Below are 27,903 nucleotides of genomic sequence, written 5' to 3'. Positions count from 1 at the left end.
GATTTCATAGTTCAGCAATACTAATCAATCTAATAAACTTAAACCTACACCATCCTCCCTATTCTGGTATTTAAAAGAGTACTTAGCGTAAATATTAAGCAACCTAACTAATAGGGTTCCAACTCCCAGCAACAACAAAAATAAATAAATAAAAAATAGGGAACCACCCCTCACGCTCCACCTCATGATGCTTAATCGACGTAATCAACCTTAATTTGATGCAGTGTGAAAAAAAATGCACAGAAATCAATTATTTTTCAAGAAATATTAAATAGATTCAGCATCTTTCTTCAACAAAATTGCAGACTGCACAGATGGTACCTTCCCAAAGGAAAAAGTACTATAACTTACTAGGGTATATATATTAGACTTAAAAGTCACTATATACAGTAATTGACTTCTATTCATTTTAGATCAAATTAAAACTTTGGGTGTCAGATAATTATTTATTAAAAGCTCGACATTTTAAATGAGAATAAGAAAGAAAAGTATGTCTTTGTGCCCCCCCTTTTCCCTGTTAATGCCCTATCGGCCCCCCTGGCTAAACTTTGCTAGATCCGCCCCTGCACAGTTACCAGCGTCAGCTACATAGAAAAAGATCCTGGTGTAGAAAGTAATATTAAATACATTCTAGCAACAGCTGATCAAGCTTAAACGTGCTGCTGTTATTCAGCCGCTGGTTTCCTCTTTCTGGTGCAAAGTGGGCCAAAAACAAACAAGAGAGACGGACTCGCGACAGAAAAGCCGATCAGCTGATCATTAAGCAGTTTCATGATTGAAGTAGCAGCAAGAAGAGGCAGTCGCTTGTTAAGCTTAGCAGGAATGCTTTACAAACATTCAGAGATGGACTTACACACTTGCTTTACTTCTCTCGGGGATAACTTTGTCGGAGATGAAATGCCGGGTTGCTAGCGAAGCTCCAAATGCTATCCAGACCACCGACAGGTCCCGCATGCCAGAGCCGCTAGTGATGTGCGGATCGATCCTGAAATATCGATTCCTCCGATACCAGTCATTTATGTTCTAGAATCGATTCTCACATTAAAATATCGATATTTTTAGTAATTTAGGGTTAATTTGTAGTTTATCATTAACAGCAACACAGTGGAAAGAAACTATAACATTCGGATTGTCTACATTCAAAGGAACTACTTCCTCTTCCGCCTTTCATAGTCATGTGCGAAATACGGCTGTATAAAGTTTAATTTAATTTAATCTAATCTAATAACTTTAATCTCAGCCAAACCGATTTACTCACGAACAAACAAAACACTGAAAAAGCCAAACAATAACATTTTTAAGTTATCAAAGTGACTTATATATCATGTTTAACCCGAGTAGTGAAAGCCCGCGGGGGTTTGAAGACGATGTGTCGATCGGCTCAGATATTTGAAGTTTACACAGCTACATTCTCACCTGAAAACATGTTAAAAGTTTGGGTTTTTTTGCGACCCACAAAGAGAAATAAGAGTAATATTAAAACTAAGTCGCTGCCGCCATTGTTGGAAACTAGAATTGGCTCGGCCGCGCTATGAATTCTGCAATATGGTTTTTCAATTTTGTTGTCCAGGTGGAAAATTGGGAGAATGGTGGCTCCGGGATTCTCCCGGAAAAATCGGGAGGGTTGGCATGTATGGTTGTGGCAACATCACTAACCTTGTCAAACACCTCAGAGTAAATCATATCACAGAATATGAGGCACGTATGTTGAGACGAACTGAAGAGGAGGAGAGGGACAGGTGCTGCTAGGGCGAGACACACTCTCTCACAGAGTCCTTTAGTGCTGCAGGCAGGCAAGGTATTCAAATAATAATAATAATAATAATGGATTGGATTTATATAGCGCTTTTCAAGGCACCCAAAGCACTTTACAATACCACTATTCATTCACTGTCACATTCATACACTAGCGCACAACTTCAGTTTTTTTTATTTCTATGTGATGAACTCTGCATTATTAAGTGATAAGAACAAGTAATCTGATGTCCTGTAATCATTATGACGCTATAATTTGAGATACAATAAATAAAATATGTTTTTTTGTATAAAGTATCGGTATCGGATCAGTATCGTCGATACCACCCTGAAAAGTACTTGGTATCGGATCGGAAAGGAAATCAGTGGTATCGCACATCACGTGATGCATACTGCTCCGACGTGCTAACGTTCTGAGGCGAGTTACGGCGTGTTGCAAGTTTTGTGAGGTGCTTTCGTGATATTTAATGGATCGGATTACATTTTTTATTTTTCTCCGATATCCGATACGCAATATCAGATCGGTCCATCTCTACTAAATACATCACAGTTCTTGTATTTATGTTGTATTCTTCCATATCCTGTGGTTGCATGTGCTCTTTATTTGCCTTCACAGGAAGCTTGACTGTCCGGTTGGTTAACGGTACTCATAAGTGCTCTGGAAGAGTGGAAGTTCGTCATGATTCCCAGTGGCACACAGTGTGTGACACGGACTGGACTCTAAGTAAAGCTGGAGTGGTGTGCGAGACTCTGGAGTGTGGACGTTCCATGAATGCTCCTGGTGCTGCTTTTTACGGCCCAGGCAGTGGACCAGTGGTGGAGGCTAGCTCTTCATGCTTTGAGACTGTGACTTCTATTCAGCAATGCTCGGGCAAAGGTTTTACAAGAGCAACCTGCGGGCATGAACATGATGCTGGTGTTTTCTGTGCAGGTAAAGACTTTTATTATTATATGTTAAAAATTCTGGCACATTTTTTCTTAAGGTCATAGACATTATGAATGATGAGGGTAACCCTAACTTTCATCAACCGCTGCCCTGATGTTCTGTTATGGAGCTTTGAGATAAGTGTTTTCACCATCACCGTCTTGGTGCTTTGATACCCCCAGCGCTGGGTTACACTAACTTGTGACCTTGTTTTGCTGAGTTTGTTATGCGTACCACTCGCAAACTGGGAATATTTCACCTGTAAGGCAAATGTTTTTACCAGTATACCTGAATGACTGATACCATGAATTCAGAATGAAAGTTTTCATAGGCATCAAGTTAGAACTCATTTTCCCTCAAACTTTGGTAGGATAGGAGGCATTTTGCAAACCACAGATGTCACTTTCTGGTGGCTGTTAAAAAGCATGTAGGTTCATTTTTAAGAACCTGAAACTAATTTGATGTTTTGTTTTAACGTATGAGACAATACACAATATAGAGGAAATTCATCAGTATTTGATTCCACAAAAACTGAGGCATGAAAAATTGTGATTTCATTTGCACAATGCAAATAAATGCTTAGTTTGTTATTTTTTGAAAATACAATGTTTTTTACATTATCCTGAACAGATAAAAAAAAGTCTACAGCACTTTCATGCTTGTAAGTTAAGGAAGTAGGTAAAACCAAGAGCTGCTTGGTATAATTTGTTATAAATTGGTATATGTAAGCTGTAGAGGTGCTTACAGGTATGTTTTGTAAAAGCCAGGGTTGGCATTTCTTCCTTCACAGCTACCCTAATGTAGTTCATTAGTTTCTTATCTTACATACTATATACCTGAGTAGTATACACATTTAATGTTTCATTTTAAATAAAAGTGACTAAATGCTATATAATATCCAAGTAATATTACACGTAAGTAATTGTTATTCGTTGAAAATCGAAAGAGTCTGTTAGCTGCATCTAAGCTATATGATCTACATATTAATGTGAAAATATTGTACAATATATTGTGCGCACATGTACAGCACAGATGTCTTTTGAGAACTACAGTGGGGCAAAAAAGTATTTAGTCAGCCACCGATTGTGCAAGTTCCCCCACCTAAAATGATGACAGAGGTCAGTAATTTGCACCAGAGGTACACTTCAACTGTGAGAGACAGAATGTGAAAAAAAAATCCATGAATCCACATGGTAGGATTTGTAAAGAATTTATTCGTAAATCAGGGTGGAAAATAAGTATTTGGTCAATAACAAAAATACAACTCAATACTTTGTAACATAACCTTTGTTGGCAATAACAGAGGTCAAACGTTTACTATAGGTCTTTACCAGGTTTGCACACACAGTAGCTGGTATTTTGGCCCATTCCTCCATGCAGATCTTCTCGAGAGCAGTGATGTTTTGGGGCTGTCGCCGAGCAACACGGACTTTCAACTCCCGCCACAGATTTTCTATGGGGTTGAGGTCTGGAGACTGGCTAGGCCACTCCAGGACTTTCAAATGCTTCTTACGGAGCCACTCCTTTGTTGCCCGGGCGGTGTGTTTTGGATCATTGTCATGTTGGAAGACCCAGCCTCGTTTCATCTTCAAAGTTCTCACTGATGGAAGGAGGTTTTGGCTCAAAATCTCACGATACATGGCCCCATTCATTCTGTCCTTAACACGGATCAGTCGTCCTGTCCCCTTGGCAGAAAAACAGCCCCATAGCATGATGTTTCCACCCCCATGCTTCACAGTAGGTATGGTGTTCTTGGGATGCAACTCAGTATTCTTCTTCCTCCAAACACGACGAGTTGAGTTTATACCAAAAAGTTCTACTTTGGTTTCATCTGACCACATGACATTCTCCCAATCCTCTGCTGTATCATCCATGTGCTCTCTGGCAAACTTCAGACGGGCCTGGACATGCACTGGCTTCAGCAGCGGAACACGTCTGGCACTGCGGGATTTGATTCCCTGCCGTTGTAGTGTGTTACTGATGGTGACCTTTGTTACTTTGGTCCCAGCTCTCTGCAGGTCATTCACCAGGTCCCCCCGTGTGGTTCTGGGATCTTTGCTCACCGTTCTCATGATCATTTTGACCCCACGGGATGAGATCTTGCGTGGAGCCCCAGATCGAGGGAGATTATCAGTGGTCTTGTATGTCTTCCATTTTCTGATGATTGCTCCCACAGTTGATTTTTTCACACCAAGCTGCTTGCCTATTGTAGATTCACTCTTCCCAGTCTGGTGCAGGTCTACAATACTTTTCCTGGTGTCCTTCGAAAGCTCTTTGGTCTTGGCCATGGCGGAGTTTGGAGTCTGACTGTTTGAGGCTGTGGACAGGTGTCTTTTATACAGATGATGAGTTCAAACAGGTGCCATTCATACAGATAACGAGTGGGGGACAGAAAAGCTTCTTACAGAAGACATTACAGGTCTGTGAGAGCCAGAGATTTTCCTTGTTTGAGGTGACCAAATACTTATTTTCCACCCTAATTTACGAATAAATTCTTTACAAATCCTACCATGTGAATTCATGTATTTCTTTTTCACATTTTGTCTCTCACAGTTGAAGTGTACCTCTGGTGCAAATTACTGACCTCTGTCATCATTTTAAGTGGGGGAACTTGCACAATCGGTGGCTGACTAAATACTTTTTTGCCCCACTGTACATGTAGATGTTTGTTTTAAAGATGTCCCTTTGAATTTGTATTCACTCTTTCTGCTCTGTTATGCAGAACAAGTCCGGTTGGTGGGTGGCTCAGGTGAATGCTCCGGCAGAGTGGAGGTCTTCTATAAAGGACAGTGGGGAACTGTGTGTGATGACTTTTGGGATATGAGAGATGCTGATGTGGTATGCAGACAGCTTGGATGCGGTCATGCCATTTCAGCACCTGAAAGTGCTCATTTTGGTAGAGGCACTGGCCCTATATGGCTGGATAACGTAGCATGCTCAGGCCAAGAGTCTGCACTTTCACACTGTTCACATCCTGGTTTTGGACAAAATAACTGTGGGCATAATGAAGATGCCAGTGTTATCTGCTTAGGTAAGAGACATAGCTCATTTTGAACTGACAAATTAGCTCACTGCTTGCCATTTGGTTAATACATAACAAACATTTAATTTCTGTTTCTGTTGCTCTACAGAAGCCTGAAATCACAATGAACCCTGCTCCAGAGGTAAACTGGAGTGACGGAAATGAAATTATCTACATTATAATAAGAGAACACATGTGTTTGATATTTCTCCCATAAATTCTCAGATCACAAATCTTCATCTTCCCTAAAGTAGATATTAGGTCATACTGCTGTGAATATCAAAAGAAAATGGAAATGGAAATCCTCATGGAAATGCTTCTGACTTATATTGACTATAAGTCGATATAAGTACTATAAGTACTATATACTATATTGACTATAGATCAGTAACTTTGTGCTTTGTTTGCTCAGTTTTGTATAATTGTTGATAAATTTAACTATTTCTGATATACATACCATGATAAACAACTTTTTTGCCTTACTGGAAAGGCCCAGCATCTCCCTGGTGTCACCTAGTACAATGGTGATCTAAAGTTGACACAATATCAGTCACTTGAGGCAGCACCTTCACTTGCCTCTGTTCATTTCATACCTGTGAGTTCTGTACAATAGAATATGACACCAAGGAGAGCAGATCTCTCTCTACAGTGTTAGCATCTCCAAAAAGTCCTTCTGTTCTTTTTCAGTTAGGACCCTCTATATCGCTGCAATATAAGCCATTTATTATAGACCTTAGGGTGACTTTTGTGATCTGGCATTATAAAAATAAAATGTAATTGAATTACATATGGTTGTCCTTCCTGGTTTTCTTGCTGATGATCAGCCAATAAAGTGCATTTGATTGACTGATTAACATCTGGCTGCCTCTCACACTCTTAATTCCTATGGAAGCAGTAAGAATAAACTTGGAGGCTGCTTCTGCTGTTTGGGTTAGCTTTTGTTAAATAAACGGCACACAGTGTAATATGTCGTGTTCAGCTGAGGTTGAGCCTTCAAATGGAAAGAGAGTGTACTTTATTTTTCATGACTGTTTTTTCAATGCATGTGTGTGTACATACACACACATCATGTGTGTGTATGTACTCCATGAGATGACACAGTACTCATGGAGATTATTTCAGCAGGATGCACTGTGTCTCTGAGGCAAGTGGACAAAATTGAGGCACTTTTTATTATTTATAATAAACCAGATGCATCTTCTGTTCATGCAGCTAACAAAATAGAACAGCATATTAAGGGGGATGCTTTCTCGAAAACAAAGAAAACCAGTCATCCAGTATCAGAATATTCATTGTACTGTGTCCCTGTCCCTGAATCTCTGAGGGAGAGCCCAGCCATCCTTTGGAGGAAGCTCATTTCTGCTGCTTGCATGTAATTTCAAATGTTGCATTAGAAATTACCTGACAGTTAAAAAAGAACAAAACAAACATTGCTTCCTTTATGGTCACTCCTGTTCTGTAATGCTTATCAAATGTTATATGGTACCAAGGCCACAACTTAGGCACACGTGCACTTCTTCCGGACCGGCCCACTAACCAAGAGTAACGAACCTGTATTGAAGAGGAAAGAAGTAGAAAGTACAGATATTAATTTAAAAATGTAGAGAGTAAAAGTAGAAAGTTGTCAGAATAATAACTACTCATGTAAAGTACAGATATCTGTAAATTCCACTTTAGTTCAGTGATGAAGTGCAACCATATCACGGTTAGCCAGCAGTGTGCCCTATAGGTCAGGTCTGGGTGACCATATTTCAGTAATAGCTGCTACAATCATGGGGTTCAGAAATATGCTTCTGTGGGGAGAACTGAAGCCAGGTTTAGAACAATATATCTTTTAACTGACATTTCAAGTAACACGGTGTGATACCAAAGCTAACAGCAGCGAATAGATACATAGTTTTTATCGTAGATAACTCTACAACCTTATTCCAAGATGGATTAAAGTTTACTCAATTGAAAAGAGTAGAGGAGAAAAATCTATTTTTCCATTTTTTAATGGAATGAAAGTGTGTTCCTATTTGTTTTAGAATCATAAAATCAGTGATTGTCCATTTGAAGCTGATGCTCAGGTGTCTCAACCCCCCACCCAAAAAACCCACATTTGGTTCATCTGGTCAGAGTCACGTGAATCCCAGCTGTCTGTTTTAAGTTTTGAGTGTGTACTAAAATAAAAATAAGTATTCTAACATCTTACCGGTTTGTTTTTATTCAGGCATTACATGTATACTATTTTTATTAAGAGAAATTAAGCTTGTGTTTCTGTCACGTAGTGCTTGTGCTTAACTATGAAGCTTATTAGACGTTATGAAGCAGATGATGCGTAAAAGCGAATTTTGTCAGTGTTTAAGATACTTTTTTAAAATTATGTTTTTTCTTCCTTAAAGAAATCTACTGCATCACGTGTATTTTTTTTATATCATGTGTAATGTCCATTGCATTTATTAATCACAATTAAATTAAGAGGGGATGACAGTAAAAAACCCCGGCGAGAAGATGTCATCAAGTACACTGCCATTCGAATAATCTCCAGTGTGAACTTACGAAGTCCGGACTGGCGAGAATGCGAGCACGGATAAGGAAGTGATTGTTTGCGGGATTTGTGGTGTTTTGGTGTAAGAAATAGCAAACCAAGGTACGACACACACTGGTTTTTACATAATCACAATGAGGCAGGTACCTCATAGCACAAGCATTACGCCCAACCTATTCTAAGAGTGTAAATATACATTTAGAATTATTTTTTATTTAACTGTTTACAAATGTCAAGGAGTCAGAAACAAAGGGAGAACACAATGACAAATGATAAATTTGATGTATAAACAAATAGACAACATTTTTTTCACTCCAAAATAATACAGCACCACAATGGTAGCCCAGTATTTCACATAACTGTGTGATACTCATGCATTTATTACTTCCAGGCTGGACTACTGCAAATCATTATTATCAGGATGTCCAAAACACTCACTGAAAAGCCTTCAGCTAATCCAAAATGCTGCAGCAAGAGTACTGACAGGGACTAGAAAGAGAGAGCATATTTCTCCTGTTTTGGCTTCCCTTCATTGGCTTCCTGTTAAATCCAGAATTGAATTCAAAATCTTGCTCCTCACATACAAGGTCTTAAATAATCAGGCCCCATCTTATCTTAATGACCTTGTAGTACCATATCACCCTATTAGAGCACTTCGCTCTCGCACTGCAGAACTACTTGTTGTTCCTAGAGTATTTAAAAGTAGAATGGGAGGGAGAGCCTTCAGTTTTCAGGCCCCTCTTCTGTGGAACCAGCTTCCAGTTTGGATTCGGGAGACAGACACTATCTCTACTTTTAAGATTAGGCTTAAAACTTTCCTTTTTGCTAAAGCATATAGTTAGGGCTGGACCAGGTGACCCTGGATCCTCCCTTAGTTATGCTGCAATAGACGTAGGCTGCCGGGGGATTCCCATGATGCATGCACTTTCTCACTCACTATGTGTTGATAGACCTCTCTGCATTGAATCATATCTGTTATTAACCTCTGTATCTCTTCCACAGCATGTCTTTTATCCTGTCTTCCTTCTCTCACCCCAACCGGTTGCAGCAGATGGCCCCGCTCCTCCCTGAGCCTGGTTCCGCCGGAGGTTTCTTCCTGTTAAAAGGGAGTTTTTCCTTCCCACTGTTGCCAAAGTGCTTGCTCATAGGGGGTCATATGATTGTTGGGTTTTTCTCTGTATCTATGAAGCACCTTGAGGCGACTTTTGTTGTGATTTGGTGCTATATAAATAAAATTGAATTGAATTGAATTGAATTGAATAACTGTCACATGGTATTAAACAGAAGCTGTCAACTGAGCTCTTGAGTGGGAATTCATAATGAAGCAGTTTAATTTGTAGAATTAAGATGCTCTTCATGTTTTTGGCCACCAGATGCCACCAAAGAGGACTGTTGAAAACCGTTTAATAATTAACCCCTTTTCAATACAAGCTTCAATGCTTCAGAAAGCTTCATTTGCCCATCACTACTTAAAATGTGATATTGTATAATAGCCTAATCGAACAGAAGTGCTGTAGTTTGAACTTGCCCCCAACCACATCGCAAAGATGCTTGATTACATTACATTACTGAAACCAGTCATCAGAAGATGGGTACACTGAGGTCATAAGGGAATCGTTAGCAGCTACACTCAGGTATTCTTTGGTGTTTGAAAGCTGCACAACCGATGCTAAAGGTCCTAAAGTGTGCCAAAGTTCCCATATACCATTATACTACTAGCACCAGTCTGAACCGTTTATACAAGCAGGATGGATCTATGCAGTGATTTTCTCCTTTTCCCTATACCACATATTTTCCCTATACCACATATTTTCCCTATACCACATATTTTCCCTATACCACAGTAGGGTTTTGTTACAATCCCAGTAGATCAGCAGTTTCCGAAATAGTTAGACCATCCTGTCCGGCACCAACAACCATGTTCAAAGTCATTTAAATCCCCTTTCTTCCACATTCTGGTGCTTGGTTTGAACTTTGGGAGGCATGTCTCTTTCCCTAAAATGCACTAAGATGCAGCCATGTCAAAGGCTGATTAGATATTTGGATTGACCAGCAGTTGAACTGGTGTAGCTAACATAGTGATTGGTAAGTGTATCTGACTTTATTTTCTGTGGGGAAACTGCAGTGGCCGCTATTGGACTTGCCAAAAATGTTAGAACAATTCAAGCTGAAGTAGAGTGAGCATTTGAAAGTTAAAAATAGTTGCTAACTGTACAGTATTGCCTTTAATACATAATTTAAGGTCTTCAAAGTATTTGTCTTAAGGAAGTGCAAGGTCCTTACAACAGTCTAATATTAACACAAATCCAAGCCAATAACAAGATAAAAGTACTCCTAGCGCTGCAATTGCTGTTCTAATTATAACTCTGGTATATACACGCATTTCTACTTATTAGACTATTATCTTGTTTGTGACATGACCAGCCTGTTTATCAGACTGCACACAGTGTCTTCTTTTTCAGGTAGCTTTGTGATGTAATTTCCTATCAGAGAACCTCAGATCCTGTAATAATTTACCCAAATGTCAATATGTGTTTAACCTGCTGTCCTTTCAAACTCCAGTATTCTCTAACACTAGTTTCAAATTCGGCCACTGACAAAGTTTGGAAATAGAAGATTGCCAAGACTCAGTTCAATTCATTGGGCCAGTTAGTACTTTCACGTTATTCACAGCCTCTGGTTGTGCTGGCTACAACCCTTTTTTTTTTCTTCAAACAGTCCCTATAAGGACATTTTCACTGCATGCAAGCTTTTAACAGATGAACCAAGTACTTCCCTCTGAGGACTGTTTTATGTGTTACCAAGTCTGAGGCAATAAGACTTTGTAACAAATAATATAAAACTGAATAGACAAACAAATGTATCTATTTTTTTCTATCACTTTATTCCCACACATCCGACTGAAGATGCTAAACTCTGGTTTTGAAGTATAAAGAAATGAATGGAGAGTGTTATAGAAATACACAAATGAATTTTAAAGTAATAAACCTACTATGTGATTTCATTTTATGCAATATGTGAAAACATAAGCATAGACTTTGGCCACAAGTCTAAGCACAACCACAAACCAAACAAAGCTGAAATATTTGGCCAGTCATCCACCCATTTTCTTAGCTATCACCAGTCTGTTGCAAAACTAATTAAGAGAGACAGAAAACCATTCTCACAAACACACCTATAGTCAATTTACAATTAACAGTTAACTTAACATGCATGTCTTTGAACTGTGGGAGAAGACCAGAGTACCTCTAGAGAGGACACAAAGGAACATGCAAACTTCAAGATTCAAACCCATAAGTTTATTGCTGTGAGGGGACAATGATAACCTTTGCTAACCACATTGGATTTTTCTGTCTGACAAAAATTGATTCACAGTATATCATAGGATATACAAAAATAAGTCAGTGTGGAAAAGCTCACTGTAGCATCCACAAGTGCAGGTTAAAGCACTGCCATGCTAAGAAGAAGTCATCTATGAACAGTCTTATCTTGGTCAAAGCTCAATTAAAATAGACTAAGACAAAGTGGAATATTGGTCTTTGGTCAAAGGAATCAAAATTTTAAATTATTTTTGGAAAACATGGACAACACGTCCTCCAGACTAAAGAACAGAGGGACCATCCAGCTTGTTATGAACATTTAGTTCAAAAGCCCGCATCCCTGATGGTACAGGTTGCATTAGAGCCTATGGAATTGGCAGCTTGCAATGGAAACTCACCATCCGTGCAGTGAAAAGTAAACACTAGGTTTTAGAGCAACATATGCTCCCACCTAGACAATGTCTTTTTCAGGTAAGGCCTTGCATACAGTGGGGCAAAAAAGTATTTAGTCAGCCACCGATTGTGCAAGTTCCCCCACTTAAAATGATGACAGAGGTCAGTAATTTGCACCAGAGGTACACTTCAACTGTGAGAGACAGAATGTGAAAAAGAAATCCATGAATTCACATGGTAGGATTTGTAAAGAATTTATTCGTAAATTAGGGTGGAAAATAAGTATTTGGTCACCTCAAACAAGGAAAATCTCTGGCTCTCACAGACCTGTAACGTCTTCTGTAAGAAGCTTTTCTGTCCCCCACTCGTTACCTGTATGAATGGCACCTGTTTGAACTCATCATCTGTATAAAAGACACCTGTCCACAGCCTCAAACAGTCAGACTCCAAACTCCGCCATGGCCAAGACCAAAGAGCTTTCGAAGGACACCAGGAAAAGTATTGTAGACCTGCACCAGACTGGGAAGAGTGAATCTACAATAGGCAAGCAGCTTGGTGTGAAAAAATCAACTGTGGGAGCAATCATCAGAAAATGGAAGACATACAAGACCACTGATAATCTCCCTCGATCTGGGGCTCCACGCAAGATCTCATCCCGTGGGGTCAAAATGATCATGAGAACGGTGAGCAAAGATCCCAGAACCACACGGGGGGACCTGGTGAATGACCTGCAGAGAGCTGGGACCAAAGTAACAAAGGTCACCATCAGTAACACACTACAACGGCAGGGAATCAAATCCCGCAGTGCCAGACGTGTTCCGCTGCTGAAGCCAGTGCATGTCCAGGCCCGTCTGAAGTTTGCCAGAGAGCACATGGATGATACAGCAGAGGATTGGGAGAATGTCATGTGGTCAGATGAAACCAAAGTAGAACTTTTTGGTATAAACTCAACTCGTCGTGTTTGGAGGAAGAAGAATACTGAGTTGCATCCCAAGAACACCATACCTACTGTGAAGCATGGGGGTGGAAACATCATGCTATAGGGCTGTTTTTCTGCCAAGGGGACAGGACGACTGATCCGTGTTAAGGACAGAATGAATGGGGCCATGTATCGTGAGATTTTGAGCCAAAACCTCCTTCCATCAGTGAGAACTTTGAAGATGAAACGAGGCTGGGTCTTCCAACATGACAATGATCCAAAACACACCGCCCGGGCAACAAAGGAGTGGCTCCGTAAGAAGCATTTGAAAGTCCTGGAGTGGCCTAGCCAGTCTCCAGACCTCAACCCCATAGAAAATCTGTGGCGGGAGTTGAAAGTCCGTGTTACTCGGCGACAGCCCCAAAACATCACTGCTCTCGAGAAGATCTGCATGGAGGAATGGGCCAAAATACCAGCTACTGTGTGTGCAAACCTGGTAGAGACCTATAGTAAACGTTTGACCTCTGTTATTGCCAACAAAGGTTATGTTACAAAGTATTGAGTTGTATTTTTGTTATTGACCAAATACTTATTTTCCACCCTGATTTACGAATAAATTCTTTACAAATCCTACCATGTGGATTCATGGATTTTTTTTTTTCACATTCTGTCTCTCACAGTTGAAGTGTACCTCTGGTGCAAATTACTGACCTCTGTCATCATTTTAGGTGGGGGAACTTGCACAATCGGTGGCTGACTAAATACTTTTTTGCCCCACTGTATGCCAGTGAAACACTGCTAAACGGCACGCTGCAACTATTACAACAGCATTGCTTCACTGCGGAAGAGTCCACATGCTGAACTACCTTTCACTACCTGAAAACATTTGAAACACACCATGAAATGAAAACTATAAAGATGACTCATGATTGTTGAGCAGCTATAATCCTATCAGACAAGAATGGGACAACTACTCATCTCCTCTTATTGCTCAAAAGTTGCTCACGTCTCAAAAAAGCAGATAGGGCCATTTTTTTGTAGGATCCCCTCTTCTTTGAACAAAAGTATGTAAATGGCAACCCACTGGAAACAAACCATTAACTTTCTTCTCAATATTTGACATTTTCCTTGTTAAAATGTTGTTTTCTTTCAGGAAAGCAAATATGAAGGAAAAGTAAGGAATACATTGAGAAACATAGGCTGGAAAAAGAGGAAGTTAAGATAATGTGACGGAAATTGCTCTGTGTGACTACAGATAACAAAATCAGCCAAAATCAACTTAAATGCTGAATGGACAAATTAATTAGGAAATAGCAAGTAAAGAATGAACACAGCGTTCTTAGAAAACAACAAAACATTTTATCGAAAGGTCATTTTAAAGCAATGATTAGTCATCAATTTCTTATTAATCTGACTAACTAAAGTAATATATGCTTTTAGTATTTACAACAAAAGAAGAACAGATTTATAAGACTGACTGAGACTCAGAGTTTCACAACAGGAAGTGCTTTGCATACCCAATCCCAGATGAGAACGCCTTGAATAATAAAATACAGGACAAGAACTGGGTCTGAACAGTTTAGTGAAGGAACAAACTTCAGCAAGTTGAGATCTGGTATCTCAAACCAGAGTTATTCTTCATTATACTGATGAACAAAACCTACAATAATCTATTTTAAAGGTAAGAACATTATTTGCAAAATATATTCAAATAGCTTATTTAAAGTTTAAAGTTTGGTTCATCTAACATAACAAAATACTTCTTTCTTATGCTGTGTTAGATGTACAGAGAGGAGAATAGAGATATCCTGCACAATAATCCAGGTTCAGAATATCACACTGTAAGCACAAAGTGCCAAATCAGCATTAATATATGATATATATGAAAATTGAAATTCCACTAACATGTGTAAAAGTTATTGTGATACTGAAAACAACTATAATTAAGCTGTGTATTCAAGTCAAATATCTGAAATCAGCTTTTGTCTAAGAGAATCTGTGATGTAGAATTTTTTATTTTGTTTTATTAAAAAAAAAAGGTTGTATGCACATGAGTTCATCCTGCTTAGTGGAATTAAATAAAAGGATTGTTGCAACATGTACAAATGAAAGATGAAAGCACTGCTGTGAATGATAACCAGAGGTGGGAGGAGGCAGGTAAAGAGGGTGGTCAGTGGTCAAGTTCACCAATCGATATTTCACAAAAATCGTCCCTGTGATCTCTATTTCCCAATTATCTATGTTGCGTGCAAAAATAATTCTTACTGTTATAATTCTTTTCCAGCATAATGTTAAATTGTTGTTTCTCTTTCTGCTCAATTTCACACCTGTTTTTTTTTTAAATAGTAATGTAGGCATTGTGTAAAAAACAAAATCCCCTCTCATCATCTCCCCTTTAATGATTGATCAAAATGTCAACATGGATCCAGTTTGCAGTCCAAGTCCAGGTGGTCCCTTTTGATTCATAACAATTACTGGATATGTTCATGGGGCTTTTATCCTTAGGGTATTTCAAACATGAGCAAGTTCGTTTAAATTTTGATTTCATTTTAACAGTGTTCTAGACATTGTGAATTTAAAAGGTAAGAGGACTATATGATCACCTTCTGGATAAAAACAAAAGGGCTTTAAAAAGCTTTTCTAAACACAGGAGGAGACGTAAAGCCACTGTTTTAATTTTACAAAAATATTTTACAGCATTTGATCAACACTGAAGACCAAATATGATCCTCATTTCGGATGAAAAACGACATTTTGTTTTTTACTTGTCTCTTGGTAAGTTACTGGAGGTTTTTTCTCAGTCTGACTTCTTGTGTTTTTTCTTGAGTGGACATAGTTTGATTGCTTGTTAACATCATAAGTGACCAATGGGAGTTTTAGTGTCTGCACTGAAATACTCCTGGATGACTGAACGTGTTAAATATGCTTTACTGGATCAATTAGAAAATATCCCCGACTGTTCCATATTTATAATATATTTCACATATTATAGCTATGACTGCAGTATAGGCTGTTAACTGAAGGATATATCTAGATTTACATATCAGGCCTGTCAGGCTTAATCACATCATTTTGCTATTTCTGCTGCAGGCCTGTTGAGTTTTCTACAGTTTACTGGTCAGTAAGTAACACACAAATATTAAAAAAAAAAATAATTGTAATGGCTTTGTGGCCAAGGCGACACATTGTGCATCCTTTGTGGTTTTGTTTTTCTCATATCCAGAATGTGAGAAAATGAGGCTGGTCGGACCTTCGCGTTGCTCTGGTAGAGTGGAGATCTTCTACCAAGACAGTTGGGGAACTGTCTGTGATGATCAGTGGAGCATGGCCAATGCTGAGGTGGTGTGTAGAGAGCTAAGCTGTGGGGCAGCTATGGAGGCCAAAAAAGGTGCTTTCTTTGGACAAGGAAAAGATGAGATCTGGTTGGATGATGTACAGTGTGTTGGCCATGAGTCTTCCATCCTTAAGTGTCAACACAGACCTTTTGGGCAAAATAACTGTGGCCATAGTGAAGATGCAGGAGTGGTCTGTTCAGGTAAGCCTAAATAATGTTTGACTTCAGATGTGAGGTTTAACTTTATCAAATAGCATTTTCTCAAAGAAGATGTTTGTGTATTTGTTTTTCCTTATACACATGTATTAAGAACTTTACTTTAGCTTCAAAAATAATATCGTTTTGATGAATTCAACATGTTTACATATGATTTTTTTAAAGATGAAACAAGCAACACATGAAATGTTACACTAGTTGAGAAGGTGGATTTTGTCATTCTCGGACAATCTGGCTGTTTCCACTATTCTCTGATTTTTCTGCTAAGCTAAGCAAGCACTGTACTAACCATTATCATTACCACTGACTGCAGTCACGTAGAATTCCTTCATATGAGCAAGGTGTCAGCTCAGCAAAACCCCCAAATGTCCCTCTCCATGAAATGTGGAACTGTAGTTGAAATTGAGAAATACTGCACAACTAAAAAAACAGCTAACACAGCACTTATGTTAGTCTGCGGCATTATAGTATCTCCTGTTTTAAGTTCCTCTGTGATTATATTTCTGTGAAACAAAAATATAACTGATAAAACTGAATTTTACATATTGCTGTAGAAACCATCATAACCCTGTATAAATTGTAACATGCAATCATGTGTTCATGTGTTTGGTATTGAAATACAGACAGCTATCTGTATATATTATAGAGAAGATTCATTTATTTGCACAAAATATGAGTACAGATTTTATCACACAATCACAAACATCCATTTTTAGTCTTTTGTTCTTGCCATGTCCAACTAAAGAGGTAATAATGTTTTCCTCCAATTTTTTGGACTACTGAAGTAGTTCACACCAGGAATTTGATATTTAATAGATTTATTATGTGTTGATACTTGCTATAAAGATTTAAAGGTTGTGAAGGCCTACATTTAAAGCATATTTTACAGTGTGCAATGTAACATGTACAATATATGCATTCATATACACAAGACTATAATGATATATAATAATAATAATAATAGTACTAATAATAACATATACATTAATATACACAAAATAAATATTTCTAATCTTTATTACAAACATTTATTTTTGCCCTTAATGTCTAGTGAAAGTGTCAAATGAAAACAGGTAAATTAACAATTTGGCTTACTGGGAAGTACACGTATACCTATTACTGATCACTGATTACTAAGCAAATCAGCTTAAACAAACAAGATAAACCTGTCTGATGGTGATAGCTGACTCCAGTTTTGATTCTGGCCTTAACCAACCAGCTCCTGGCCAAGAAGGCTTTAAAATTAGCAAGCTAACTTAACAAAAAAACTTCCATCCATCCATCCATCATATTATTTAACACCAACTTACCTCTTAGTTTTATATTTAAGAGATATTCGTTATTACATTTTTTTTTATTAACATCATTTACAGAAAATGTGCGGTTTACAAATGGAACCACTCGTTGTAATGGCAGAGCGGAAGTCTACCATGAAGGTCAGTGGAAAAAAGTTTGCAGTGACTGGGGCAAAGAAGCAGCTCAGGTGGTGTGCCGAGAGGGCGGCTGCGGTGATCCTCTCCCTCAGACCGAAACACCCTATTTTGGAGAAGCACGTGACCTCACCGCAGTCAAAACCATCTGCTCTGGAAATGAGACCTCTGTCTCACAGTGCTCAGTTCTAAAAGTCAATGAAAGTTGTGAAGATGCTACTGTTGTCTGTGGAAGTAAGTCACACTTGTGCCCACAAAACTATCACTAATTTGTTGTAAACTGACACTGTTAGACTGTCCCCTTGCTGAATAAACTTACCCTCAACATTTTTTTTAACCCAACAGACAGTCAACCCATTCGGCTTGTGAATGGGACTAATCGCTGCTCTGGTAGAGTGGAAATCTACTATAATTCACAATGGGGAACAGTCTGTGATGACAGATGGGGGATGCAAGAAGCAACTGTGGCATGTCGAGAGATGAACTGTGGCAATGCTCTCGCAGTCAAGTACAAGGCTTACTTCGGGAGAGGCCAGGATCAGGTTTGGTTGGATGATATTGAGTGCACTGGTCATGAGAAGTCCCTTGCTCAATGTCCTCACAGAGGTTTTGGTGAACATGACTGTGACCACAATGAAGATGCTGGTCTCGTGTGCTCAGGTAACACAGGCTCTATTCTGTTTGTTGCTCAAAACTGAGTTTTAAAGAAATTCTTAACAACACCAAATTTTGCTTTGCAGAAACAGTCAGATTGATAAATGGGACTGATGGTTGTTCTGGCAGACTGGAAGTTTTCCATGACGGCCGATGGGGGAAACTTTGTAATAATAACTGGAGCCTTAAAGAAACTACAGTTGTGTGTAAGGAGCTCAACTGTGGAGTGCCAATAAAATCCCAAAACAACTTCTTTTTTGGTGACAGCTCACTGCGAGGGTTCAGAAGTACATGCACTGGTAATGTGAGCACTATCAGCCAATGTCAACTGCAAGAACACATGGGATCATGTGCAGGTGTTTCTCTCGCATGTGCAGGTAAGAGACTAAAGATACAGATAAATTGTGCCACCATTTTCCAAGGATAGCAAGCGTCATGTTTGATTATTTAAGAAGAATAGCTTTTGTCCATTATCTTTTTTTTTACTAATTGTTTACCAGTAAATTAAATTAAAGGTTCGAGGCTCATCAGAAATAATAAATCTACCAACCCAGTGGTAGACACTGACAAGTTAAAGATAACATAATGGTTTCTAGTTATGCATTTAGTAATTTATAAAGGCAAAGGTCATTTGTATTATAAGAAAATATTGAGTGAATAAGAATAGTAGGGAACAGTATAAATGTGGACGTGGCCCAGGTGGATACAAAGTATAACTTTGGATGGATACAAAGTATAACTTTGTATCCATCCAACTTCCATCGCTGAGCAATTCCTGAAACTTTGATGTAACGTGGATGTGGCCCAGGTGGATACAAAGTATTACTTTGGATGGATACAAAGTTGTATCCATCCAAAGTTATACTTTGTATCCATCCAAAGTTATACTTTGTATCCACCTGGGCCACATCCACGTTACATCAAAGTTTCAGGAATTGCTCAGCGATGGAAGTTCATGCCATGAAGCTCCTAGCACACAGTTGTTGTGCTGACTTTAATGCTAGAGGTCTGGAACAGTTATTAAGTCAGCAGAACACATTAAACTATCCTACAACACTATCCTAGCTAATATAACCCTTGGGGTTCATGTGTGGACACTCAGCAAACCTACAGTGGGCTGCCTACATGGGACCACACTGTGGTCAGAACATGTGCCATGTCTCCTCCCATGCCCAAACCAGGAATATTTGCTTTTTAGCAAAACATATAAACCACTACCCTTTGGAGTCACTTGCTCTTAAAGAGAAAAAAGTTCAGATCCTATCAAACAAGTTTGTCTGTCTCTATAAACACATCTAGAGTGAAAAGAAGTGAGTGAAGAAGAAATGGTCAATGCATTATGGGCAACTTCCAGCAGCCCAGGTCTACTGCAACATAACTAAAGAGCATTTAGGCTTACCTGATCTAGCCGTAACTATAACTTTTAACAAAATAGGAAAGCTTTTAGTCCAATCTTAAAAACAGATAGGGTGTCTGTCTCTTGAATCCAAACTGGGAGCTGGTTCCACAGGAGAAAGGGGGTAGAAAGCTGAAGACTCTGCCTCCCATTCTACTTTTAAATATCCTGGAAATCACAAATAAGCCAGTAGTCTGAGGGAGAAGTGCTTTATTGGGCGGGTATTGTACTATGAGGTCTTTAACATAAGAGGGTCCCTCATTATTCAAAATGAATAATGAGTCTGTTTTTTACAATATGCATGTAACTGCATGTAGCTTAATAGAATCAATTTGAAAGTTTGTAATATTTATTGGTAATGCCTTAATGTGTGCCCTCAGGTCAACCACCACTAAGGCTTGTGAACGGCACTGACCGATGCTCTGGCCGAGTGGAGATTCTGCATGACGGCCAGTGGGGAACAGTGTGTGATGATGAATGGGACTTCAGAGATGCTGAGGTGGTGTGCAGAGCCATGGACTGTGGAACACCTCAGACTGCCAAATCCAGTGCCTTCTTTGGTGAAGGCCAAGGATTGATCTGGCTTGATGATGTCAACTGTCTAGGTAACGAGACGTCACTTGTGCACTGCAGACGTTCCTCCTTTGGAGAAAATAACTGCGGTCATGGTGAAGATGCAGGAGTGATTTGTTCAGGTACAAACTGTTGATGTTTCATTTCATACAATGCCTTCTTTTTACTTTTAGATGTTACTTTGTTTTGTTTTTTCTGATTAGCATTTTATTATAAATTATACTGTAGTTATTTCTACAACACTAATAAGAATATCACATGGATTTCAATGAATTCACTTTTTCTTTCATATGAACACCAGCTCATTGCTGATTTTCTCCTCTTTGCTTTGTAGCTACCATTCGACTAATCAATGGGACTGACATGTGCTCAGGAAGGGTGGAGGTCCACCATGGTGAACACTGGTCACCAGCACTTAATGTCAACTGGGGGAGGAATGAAGCTACAGTGGTGTGCAGAGAGATGAATTGTGGAGATCCTGTCAAGATGTCAGGGTCATTTGGTCAAGGTGGAGATCTGAGAGGGTACGAGATCCATTGTAATGGTAGAGAGACCTCTCTCACACAGTGCTCATTTAGAGACTATAGCAGATCTGCCACGAACCGTGTTGAAGAAGCCTCTGTGGTATGCTCAGGTAAGACTTTATGTCAAATTAAATTAGAGTTTCAAAATGTAAGTGAATCAATGATAGCCTTCTTAAAAATATTAAATATAAGTGGTTCCAATTAATGTGTTGATGCAAACAACCAGACAGATATTTTTTCATAGTTGAAACCCATGTGTTGATGCATCTGGTACCAATACCAAAAACATGGTCGCTATGTTCAGACATGTGAGCTATGCCTGAGCATGTACTCTAAGAAGGTCACTAGGATCAGGCAAGCCAACGTACACACAGATGTATAAGCACACAAAATAATTAGCCTGCAACTTTGTAAAGCAACAATGAAATACATAGTTATCTCATCTGTTCAGATGATTAACCTCCTCTTCAAACAGCAGGTGTAAGTATCATGAATTCAGACGCACAGACACTGAAACTTAACAAAGGCTAAGACAATGTAAACAGGATTTAGTGTTTCTGTTTCTGACCTGGCCCCTAAGTTGGATTTCACGTACATTAATTTGAAAACAATGATTTTCAGGTAACGTGAGATTAAATGGTGGATCCACTCGTTGCGATGGAAGAGTAGAATATTTTGATCAAAACCAGTGGGGGACTGTGTGTGCTGAATCCTGGGACATGAATGATGCAACAGTGGTGTGCAAACAGTTGGATTGTGGGAGGCCCCATAAGCTTCTTCAGCTTGGCCCTGGTACAGGACAGACCTGGAATGATCAAATTGAATGCAATGGAAGAGAGTCTACATTGACTCAGTGTCCACAAAGACCATATCCAGACAGGACTTGCAACAACACTGTATTGGCTGGTGTTTTCTGCACAGGTAAGAGAAAAGCATACAATAAAGGCTGTGAAACTATGTGAAATGTCAATAAAAACAGAATTCAGTAATGTGAGAATCTTATAAATCCATGGTTGATTCACAATAGAACCTAGAAAACACCAAAATTTGACATTCTTCTGGAAAAGCATTGGTGACTATGAAATTAGCAGCTTACAAATCTGGAAAGAATCAAAATGCTGCATATAAGTTTTAAAGCAACATGTGTTTCCATGCAAGATGATGTTTATATCTGGGAACGCTTTGAGCAGTTGGAAATATAGCAAATATTTTTCTTACATTTTGTCAGTTGAAATATTAGATTTTTTTTTTCCATGGTTCTATTGTGAATAAAATATTTTCTTACTGAATTCTGTTTTCACTTAGATTTTAAACAGTGTCCCAACTTTTTAGGAATTAGATTTGTACAAAAAATGCCAGAATGTAATGTCGGCAGCTCTTCTGAATTTAAATAATGTACAATATATCCCAAAAGGCTGATTCTGTTCATTTGCACGTAGCGTTTTCAGTGGGAGAAACATTTCGTCACTCATCCAAGTGACTTCTTCAGTCTCAGCAGACTGCAGGTCTCCTCAGCCTTATAAACAGAACATGATGAGGTCCATTCCTTGATCATTAATATTTGATCAGTGGTTGTTGATCAACGGTCATGACAATTTGCATTTTAATTATCAAAGAATTGACCTCGCAGCTCATTGTTCATTCAGTTGTGCTGGTTTCAGTTATTATGCAATGTACTGTTTATAAGACTGGGGAAACCTGCAGTCAGCTGAGACTGAAGAAGTCACTTGGATGAGTAACGAAATGTTTCTCCCTCTGAAAACGTTACGTCCAGATGAACAGAATAAACCTTTTGGGATTTACTTAGCTGGATGATTGAGCATGCATCAAGACTGTACAATATACCTAAACACATCACAGTTATTTTGTTGATTATTCTTCCACACCTGTGGCTACATTTTTGGTTTACTTGACTTCACAGGAAGCTTGGCTATCCGGGTGGATAACAGTAACGATGAGTGCTCTGGAAGAGTGGAGGTACGTCATGGCGAGCAGTGGCACACAGTGTGTGACACGGACTGGACTCTAAGTAAAGCTCAAGCAGTTTGCGAGACGCTGGAGTGTGGACGTGCCATGAATGCTCCTGGTGCTGCTTTTCACGGCCCAGGCAGTGGACCAGTGGTGGAGGCTAGCTCTTCATGCTTTGATAATGTGACATCTCTTCAGCAATGCTCAGTCAAAGGTTTTACAAGAGCAACCTGCGGGCATGAACATGATGCTGGTGTTCTCTGTGCAGGTAAAGACTTTTATCATTGTGTGTTCAAAATTCTCAGATATTTTTTCCTAACATCAAAGACAGTATAAAAGATGAATGTAGCTCCAAGTGTCACCAACTGGTTTGTGAAGTCCTATTATGGAGCCTTGAGATTACTCTTTTTTCGTAGTCACCATCTTGGTGTTTTAAACTAGAGGTGATGAGAAACAGGCTGTTTGAACTGGGAAACCACATGCTAATGACATAATTGTAGCTAATGTAATTACCGGATTTGACCAAGTAATGTGTTACATTACCGCGTTACTGGGAAATGTAATGTGATTACAGTTATTTTGAAACCCGTTAAATGAACAGCACTGCTTATCTTACTCTATAGATTAAAAAGCAAAATGTAAAACATATTAAAATGTTAAAGTGACTAATAAACTAATAAACTATATAATATAAGTAATATTATACTTCAGTATTTTGTTATTAGTTGCAAAAGTCTGTATATGAGCTATATGATTCATGTATTAATACAAAAATATTATTTTAAGGACTTTCCTTTGCACTTGTATTCACTCTTTCTGCTCTGTTATGCAGCACAAGTCCAGTTGGTGGGTGGCTCAGGTGAATGCTCCGGCAGAGTGGAGGTCTTCTATAAAGGACAGTGGGGAACTGTGTGTGATGACGATTGGGAAATGAGCGATGCCGATGTAGTATGCAGACAGCTTGGTTGCGGTCATGCCGTTTCAGCACCTGCAAGTGCCCATTTTGGTAGAGGCAGTGGCCCTATATGGCTGGATAACGTGGAATGCTCAGGCCAAGAGTCTGCACTTTCACACTGTTCACATCCTGGTTTTGGACAAAATAACTGTGGGCATGGTGAAGATGCCAGTGTTATCTGCTTAGGTAAGAGACATAGCTCATTTTGAACTAACAAATGATCTCATTGCTTGTAAGAATACCGTGTTGGCAGTTACACAACATTAATTTTCTCTTTTAGGTGCTCTGCAGAAGCCTGAAATCACGATCAACCCTGGGGTAGAGGTAAACTGGGGTGACAAAGTTGAAATTACCTGCACGCTAGTAACAGAACACATGGGCGGTACATTTCTCCTGAAAAAAACCCAAGGGTCATTTCAAATGGAGAAATTCTCAGATCAAGCTTCTGCAACCTTTGTCTTCCCTAAAGTGGACTTTAGTCAGAAGGGTTCATACTACTGTGAATATCAAAAGAAAATGGCCAATCAAATCATCTACTATCCTCAAGGAATTCCTGCTGACCTCTCTGTTGTAGGTCAGTGAATATCATGCACAGTTTTTGTATACTTGTTGGAAATTTGACTTTTTCTAATATATATTTATATATTTATATTGTTTGCAGTTAAACTGGAAAAACCCAGCATCTCCCTGGTGTCCCCCCATGCAATGGTGGTCTACAGTCCCGACAAAGTATCAGTCACCCGAGGCAGCACCTTCTCCGTCACTTGTTCTATTCATTCCATTTACTCTAGAGGTTTCTTCAGTTTGACAAATTTAAACACGAACAATACTGAAACAATGTCAGCATTTGGCTACTCAGTCTTATACCTGGCCACTTTTGAGCTCCCTTCAGTAGATTTTAAAGACCAAGGATCGTACACGTGTCACTACAGCGTTAACATCTCTGCAATGTCCTTCTCTTCTGCTCCTTCAAGGAACCTTTATATCTCCGTTACCTGTAAGATCTGAAATTGAAAACAATAAATATATATTACTTTATATAGTATTTATATGGTTATTGTTGTGTCTAACTCTTTTTATTCTTACAGCAAGCTCATCTTCTTCAGTTGTCGCAGCTGTTGTGGGTGTGCTAGTAGTTTTGCTACTCCTCGTGGTTATTATTTTCCTGGTCTGGAGAAGGAAGTGGGGGGTTTCTGGTAAGAAACAGTTTTTATAACTCCATTATCCTCTTTTTTATGATACATATTGTCTTTGAAAGTGCTCTAAACTATTTTGATGTTATCAATGGACAAATCTACTATGCATAACGTATGAGGTGGCACTTGTAGAGATGAATGTACTCATTATTATTTAGGTATTTTAAAGCAACTTTGGAGTCCTTGTTTTGATTTTATAAACACCAGCATTATTCTCTGGTAAACCCACTGAAATCTTTCAATTGAGCAGTGCTCAGTCACATCAAACTGGTTAAGGAACTACTTTACTACTAAACCTTTTCAACTTTATTTCAGAAAATTCACTAAATTGTACCTTTGGGATTAATAACTCATAAAAAGTTATAATATCAACAATACCTTCACTTTTCTCAATCACATCTTTAAGGCAGAAAACTGTGAGAAGAGTACGCAAAGTGAAACACTGAAAAGACACAATACACACACAGCTTACTTTTTGTGATTTAAATATCGACATGGCTTAACATGACATATTTTGTAGTTTAGCTGAGGTTGTAGTTAGATCATTTTAAGATCTGATAAAGACTGGATTATTTCCATTATGTCTTGACAAGTAAAACCTTTGAACTAAAAGAAGGTGCACTTTCTTTTTCACATGACTGTAAGTGGCAATATGTTGGCTGTCTCACCTTCATCATTTGTTAGAGATATTTATATTTACCGTACTTTCCAGACCAGTTGGTGTGATATGCATAACTCCTGAGAGTGAATTTACACTGAAACAACAGAATCTCATAACCAGTGCATTGTTGCTCACTGTCTTCTTGAGGTGTAACTGAGCAACTGATTACACTGTTATCAACTTTATTTCTTTATAATGTCAGTGTTGATCCTCAGCAGCACCTTGAATCAGTTCATTGGTTCACTCCAATGTTTAAAAAAAAGGACTGCTAACGTTATGGTGATGTTTGCTCCATTTTCAGAAGTCATTGTTCAGTTTAGTAACAGATTTGGAGCAGCAATAAAACAAGAAATGGAGGACAAAACCACTGTAGCCCTTGATGAAAGGTAAGGGGAAAAAATGAAACATGCATTTCAAACATGCACAAATATTTTGAATTTAAGAAAGTTTAAAAAATATATGATATGATTATAATTGCCAATTTTGTGCTCTTTGTTCTCTCCTTCAGAGAGAGGAATAACCAACTGTATGAGCCATGCACTCCCGGCCCAGAACAGAGTAAAACTGATGCAGATACTGATAGCAATGCTGAGAGAGCACCCGAAGACCTGGCTGGAAAAGTGTGTTATGAGCTTGAACCTCTTGTTGTTTCATGATAACATGTATGAAAACACAACCTCAGTAATGTGGTTTTAGTAAATATAAAGAGGAGTATAACAGTAGGCTAAAAAGCAGAACTTTAGTGAAATATTTGCAAAAAGTTTCATTTCTCTTTTGACATCTAAACCACATCCATAGTGATGTTGCAATGACCTACTCTGAACCATAGTTTTCAACGCAACAGCAAAGTGACTACCAAACTATTTCAGATCAGCAAAATAAACACTTTCATTCTGTGTGAAGTTGCTCTTTAGGACTGTTTAAGGATTGTCGGTTTTTTAAATTCTTTTTTCAACAAATAATTCATAAATCTTCAGACTTTGTTTCATTAAACCTGAGCTGTTTCCAGTCTTTTAAGAGAACTTTAAATGATTTGTTTAAAATAACATGTATGCTTATCCTGTCAGAGTATTCCTCTTTCATGCAAAAGTCTTTTTCACGTGTTTTTATTTGGTAATTTTTGTCTGCACTGAGTGATTCTCACACTTCAAGGTTCAAGGACTTTTACGAAGATGCCTATTATGAATATCTTGTTTGACTTTAACACTGACTATATTTCATGATGAGTTGCTTTTTCTTCTTAATCTTTTCTGGTATAAGAATAAATATGTACTTCATATACAACATGGGTCATTTGTTATACATGGTCCATTTGCACATCATAATTTAATTATCATAATCACAGATTAAATATATACGTTATAGAGGTCCTTCAAGTATCAAAGAGTATCAAAACTGACTATATCAATAGCATATCATTAGTCGATACTGGAAAAATATATAACTTACACATTTCATTAAATATAAATATTTAGGTTGTACATAACTTTTGTGTAAAATTCTCATTGTAATTTAAAAATATCTCAGTAGACCTTTGGTCAAAATACATTTGTAGATTAAATAAGCTACATAAAGTACAATATATTTAGATTAACAAAATTTAAAGTGTCAAATGGAGAAGTCTGAAGAAGTCAGTTTGATAAGTGACGAAATGTTTCTCCCACTGAAAATGCCTCGGTATTTACTGGGATTTACTTACCTGGATGATTGAGCATGCATCAAGACATTTTGGATTTTAGTTTTTAAAGAACATTTTTTTTATTTTGCAATTTTTTTAATGGTGTTTATTCCTGTTTTCCTTCTCTGGGAATAAACCTTTACTGATTGGACCTGCTGAGTCTGTGCCCTGGGTTCTGATTCGCTTGCTCCCCCTTGTGTTAAAGAACCTCCTGGTGTGACATTTAGGCCCACCAGCTTTAGTGTCTACGTACACACTGTACTGCCAAGTATTCAGTCACCTGTCCAAATCATTGAATTCAGGTGTTTCAAACACTTCCATGGCCAGAGGTGAATAAAATCAAGCACCTAGGAATGCACATTGCTTCTACAAAGATTTGTGAAAGAATGGGTGTGAATGAGCTCGGTGCAACAAGTCCATTCATGGAATTTCCTCACTACTAAATATTCCATTC

At 38.5% G+C, this 27,903-nt stretch overlaps 2 protein-coding genes across 3 annotated transcripts in view; both read left to right on the top strand.

Moving 5' to 3' along the window:
• The window catches only part of LOC146617015 (scavenger receptor cysteine-rich domain-containing protein DMBT1-like), a 59,746-nt gene extending 51,864 nt beyond the window's left edge, over positions 1-7,882 (top strand). Inside the window, exons 21-23 of one of the 2 annotated variants that reach the window (XM_085371867.1) lie at positions 2,372-2,686; positions 5,403-5,711; positions 5,812-7,882. In XM_085371867.1, the coding sequence (XP_085227993.1) occupies positions 2,372-2,686; positions 5,403-5,711; positions 5,812-5,819 (632 nt within the window). In that variant the 3' untranslated portion in view covers positions 5,820-7,882. The remainder of the gene's footprint in view (positions 1-2,371; positions 2,687-5,402; positions 5,712-5,811) is intronic. The other variant, XM_085371866.1, reaches the window with a different exon arrangement.
• A 7,436-nt stretch (positions 7,883-15,318) lies between these two features.
• Positions 15,319-27,025, top strand: LOC146617014 (scavenger receptor cysteine-rich domain-containing protein DMBT1-like). The gene is made up of 17 exons (XM_085371868.1): positions 15,319-15,446; positions 15,562-15,639; positions 15,955-15,981; positions 16,088-16,399; positions 17,788-18,078; positions 18,190-18,504; positions 18,585-18,875; positions 20,275-20,589; positions 20,802-21,101; positions 21,613-21,912; positions 22,913-23,227; positions 23,792-24,100; positions 24,195-24,488; positions 24,576-24,911; positions 25,003-25,110; positions 26,073-26,157; positions 26,280-27,025. Exons 2-17 carry the CDS (start codon positions 15,588-15,590, stop codon positions 26,425-26,427), a joined length of 3,798 nt encoding a protein of 1,265 aa, XP_085227994.1. The 5' UTR covers positions 15,319-15,446; positions 15,562-15,587; the 3' UTR covers positions 26,428-27,025.
• Positions 27,026-27,903: the final 878 nt, after the last annotated feature.

This window comes from Diplotaxodon limnothrissa, linkage group LG15 (assembly GCF_057381915.1).
Source record: "Diplotaxodon limnothrissa isolate DT_005_m linkage group LG15, D_limnothrissa_male_GT1.1, whole genome shotgun sequence".
Taxonomy (NCBI): Eukaryota; Metazoa; Chordata; class Actinopteri; order Cichliformes; family Cichlidae; genus Diplotaxodon; species Diplotaxodon limnothrissa.
This window is presented reverse-complemented; position numbering and strand designations above follow the sequence as displayed.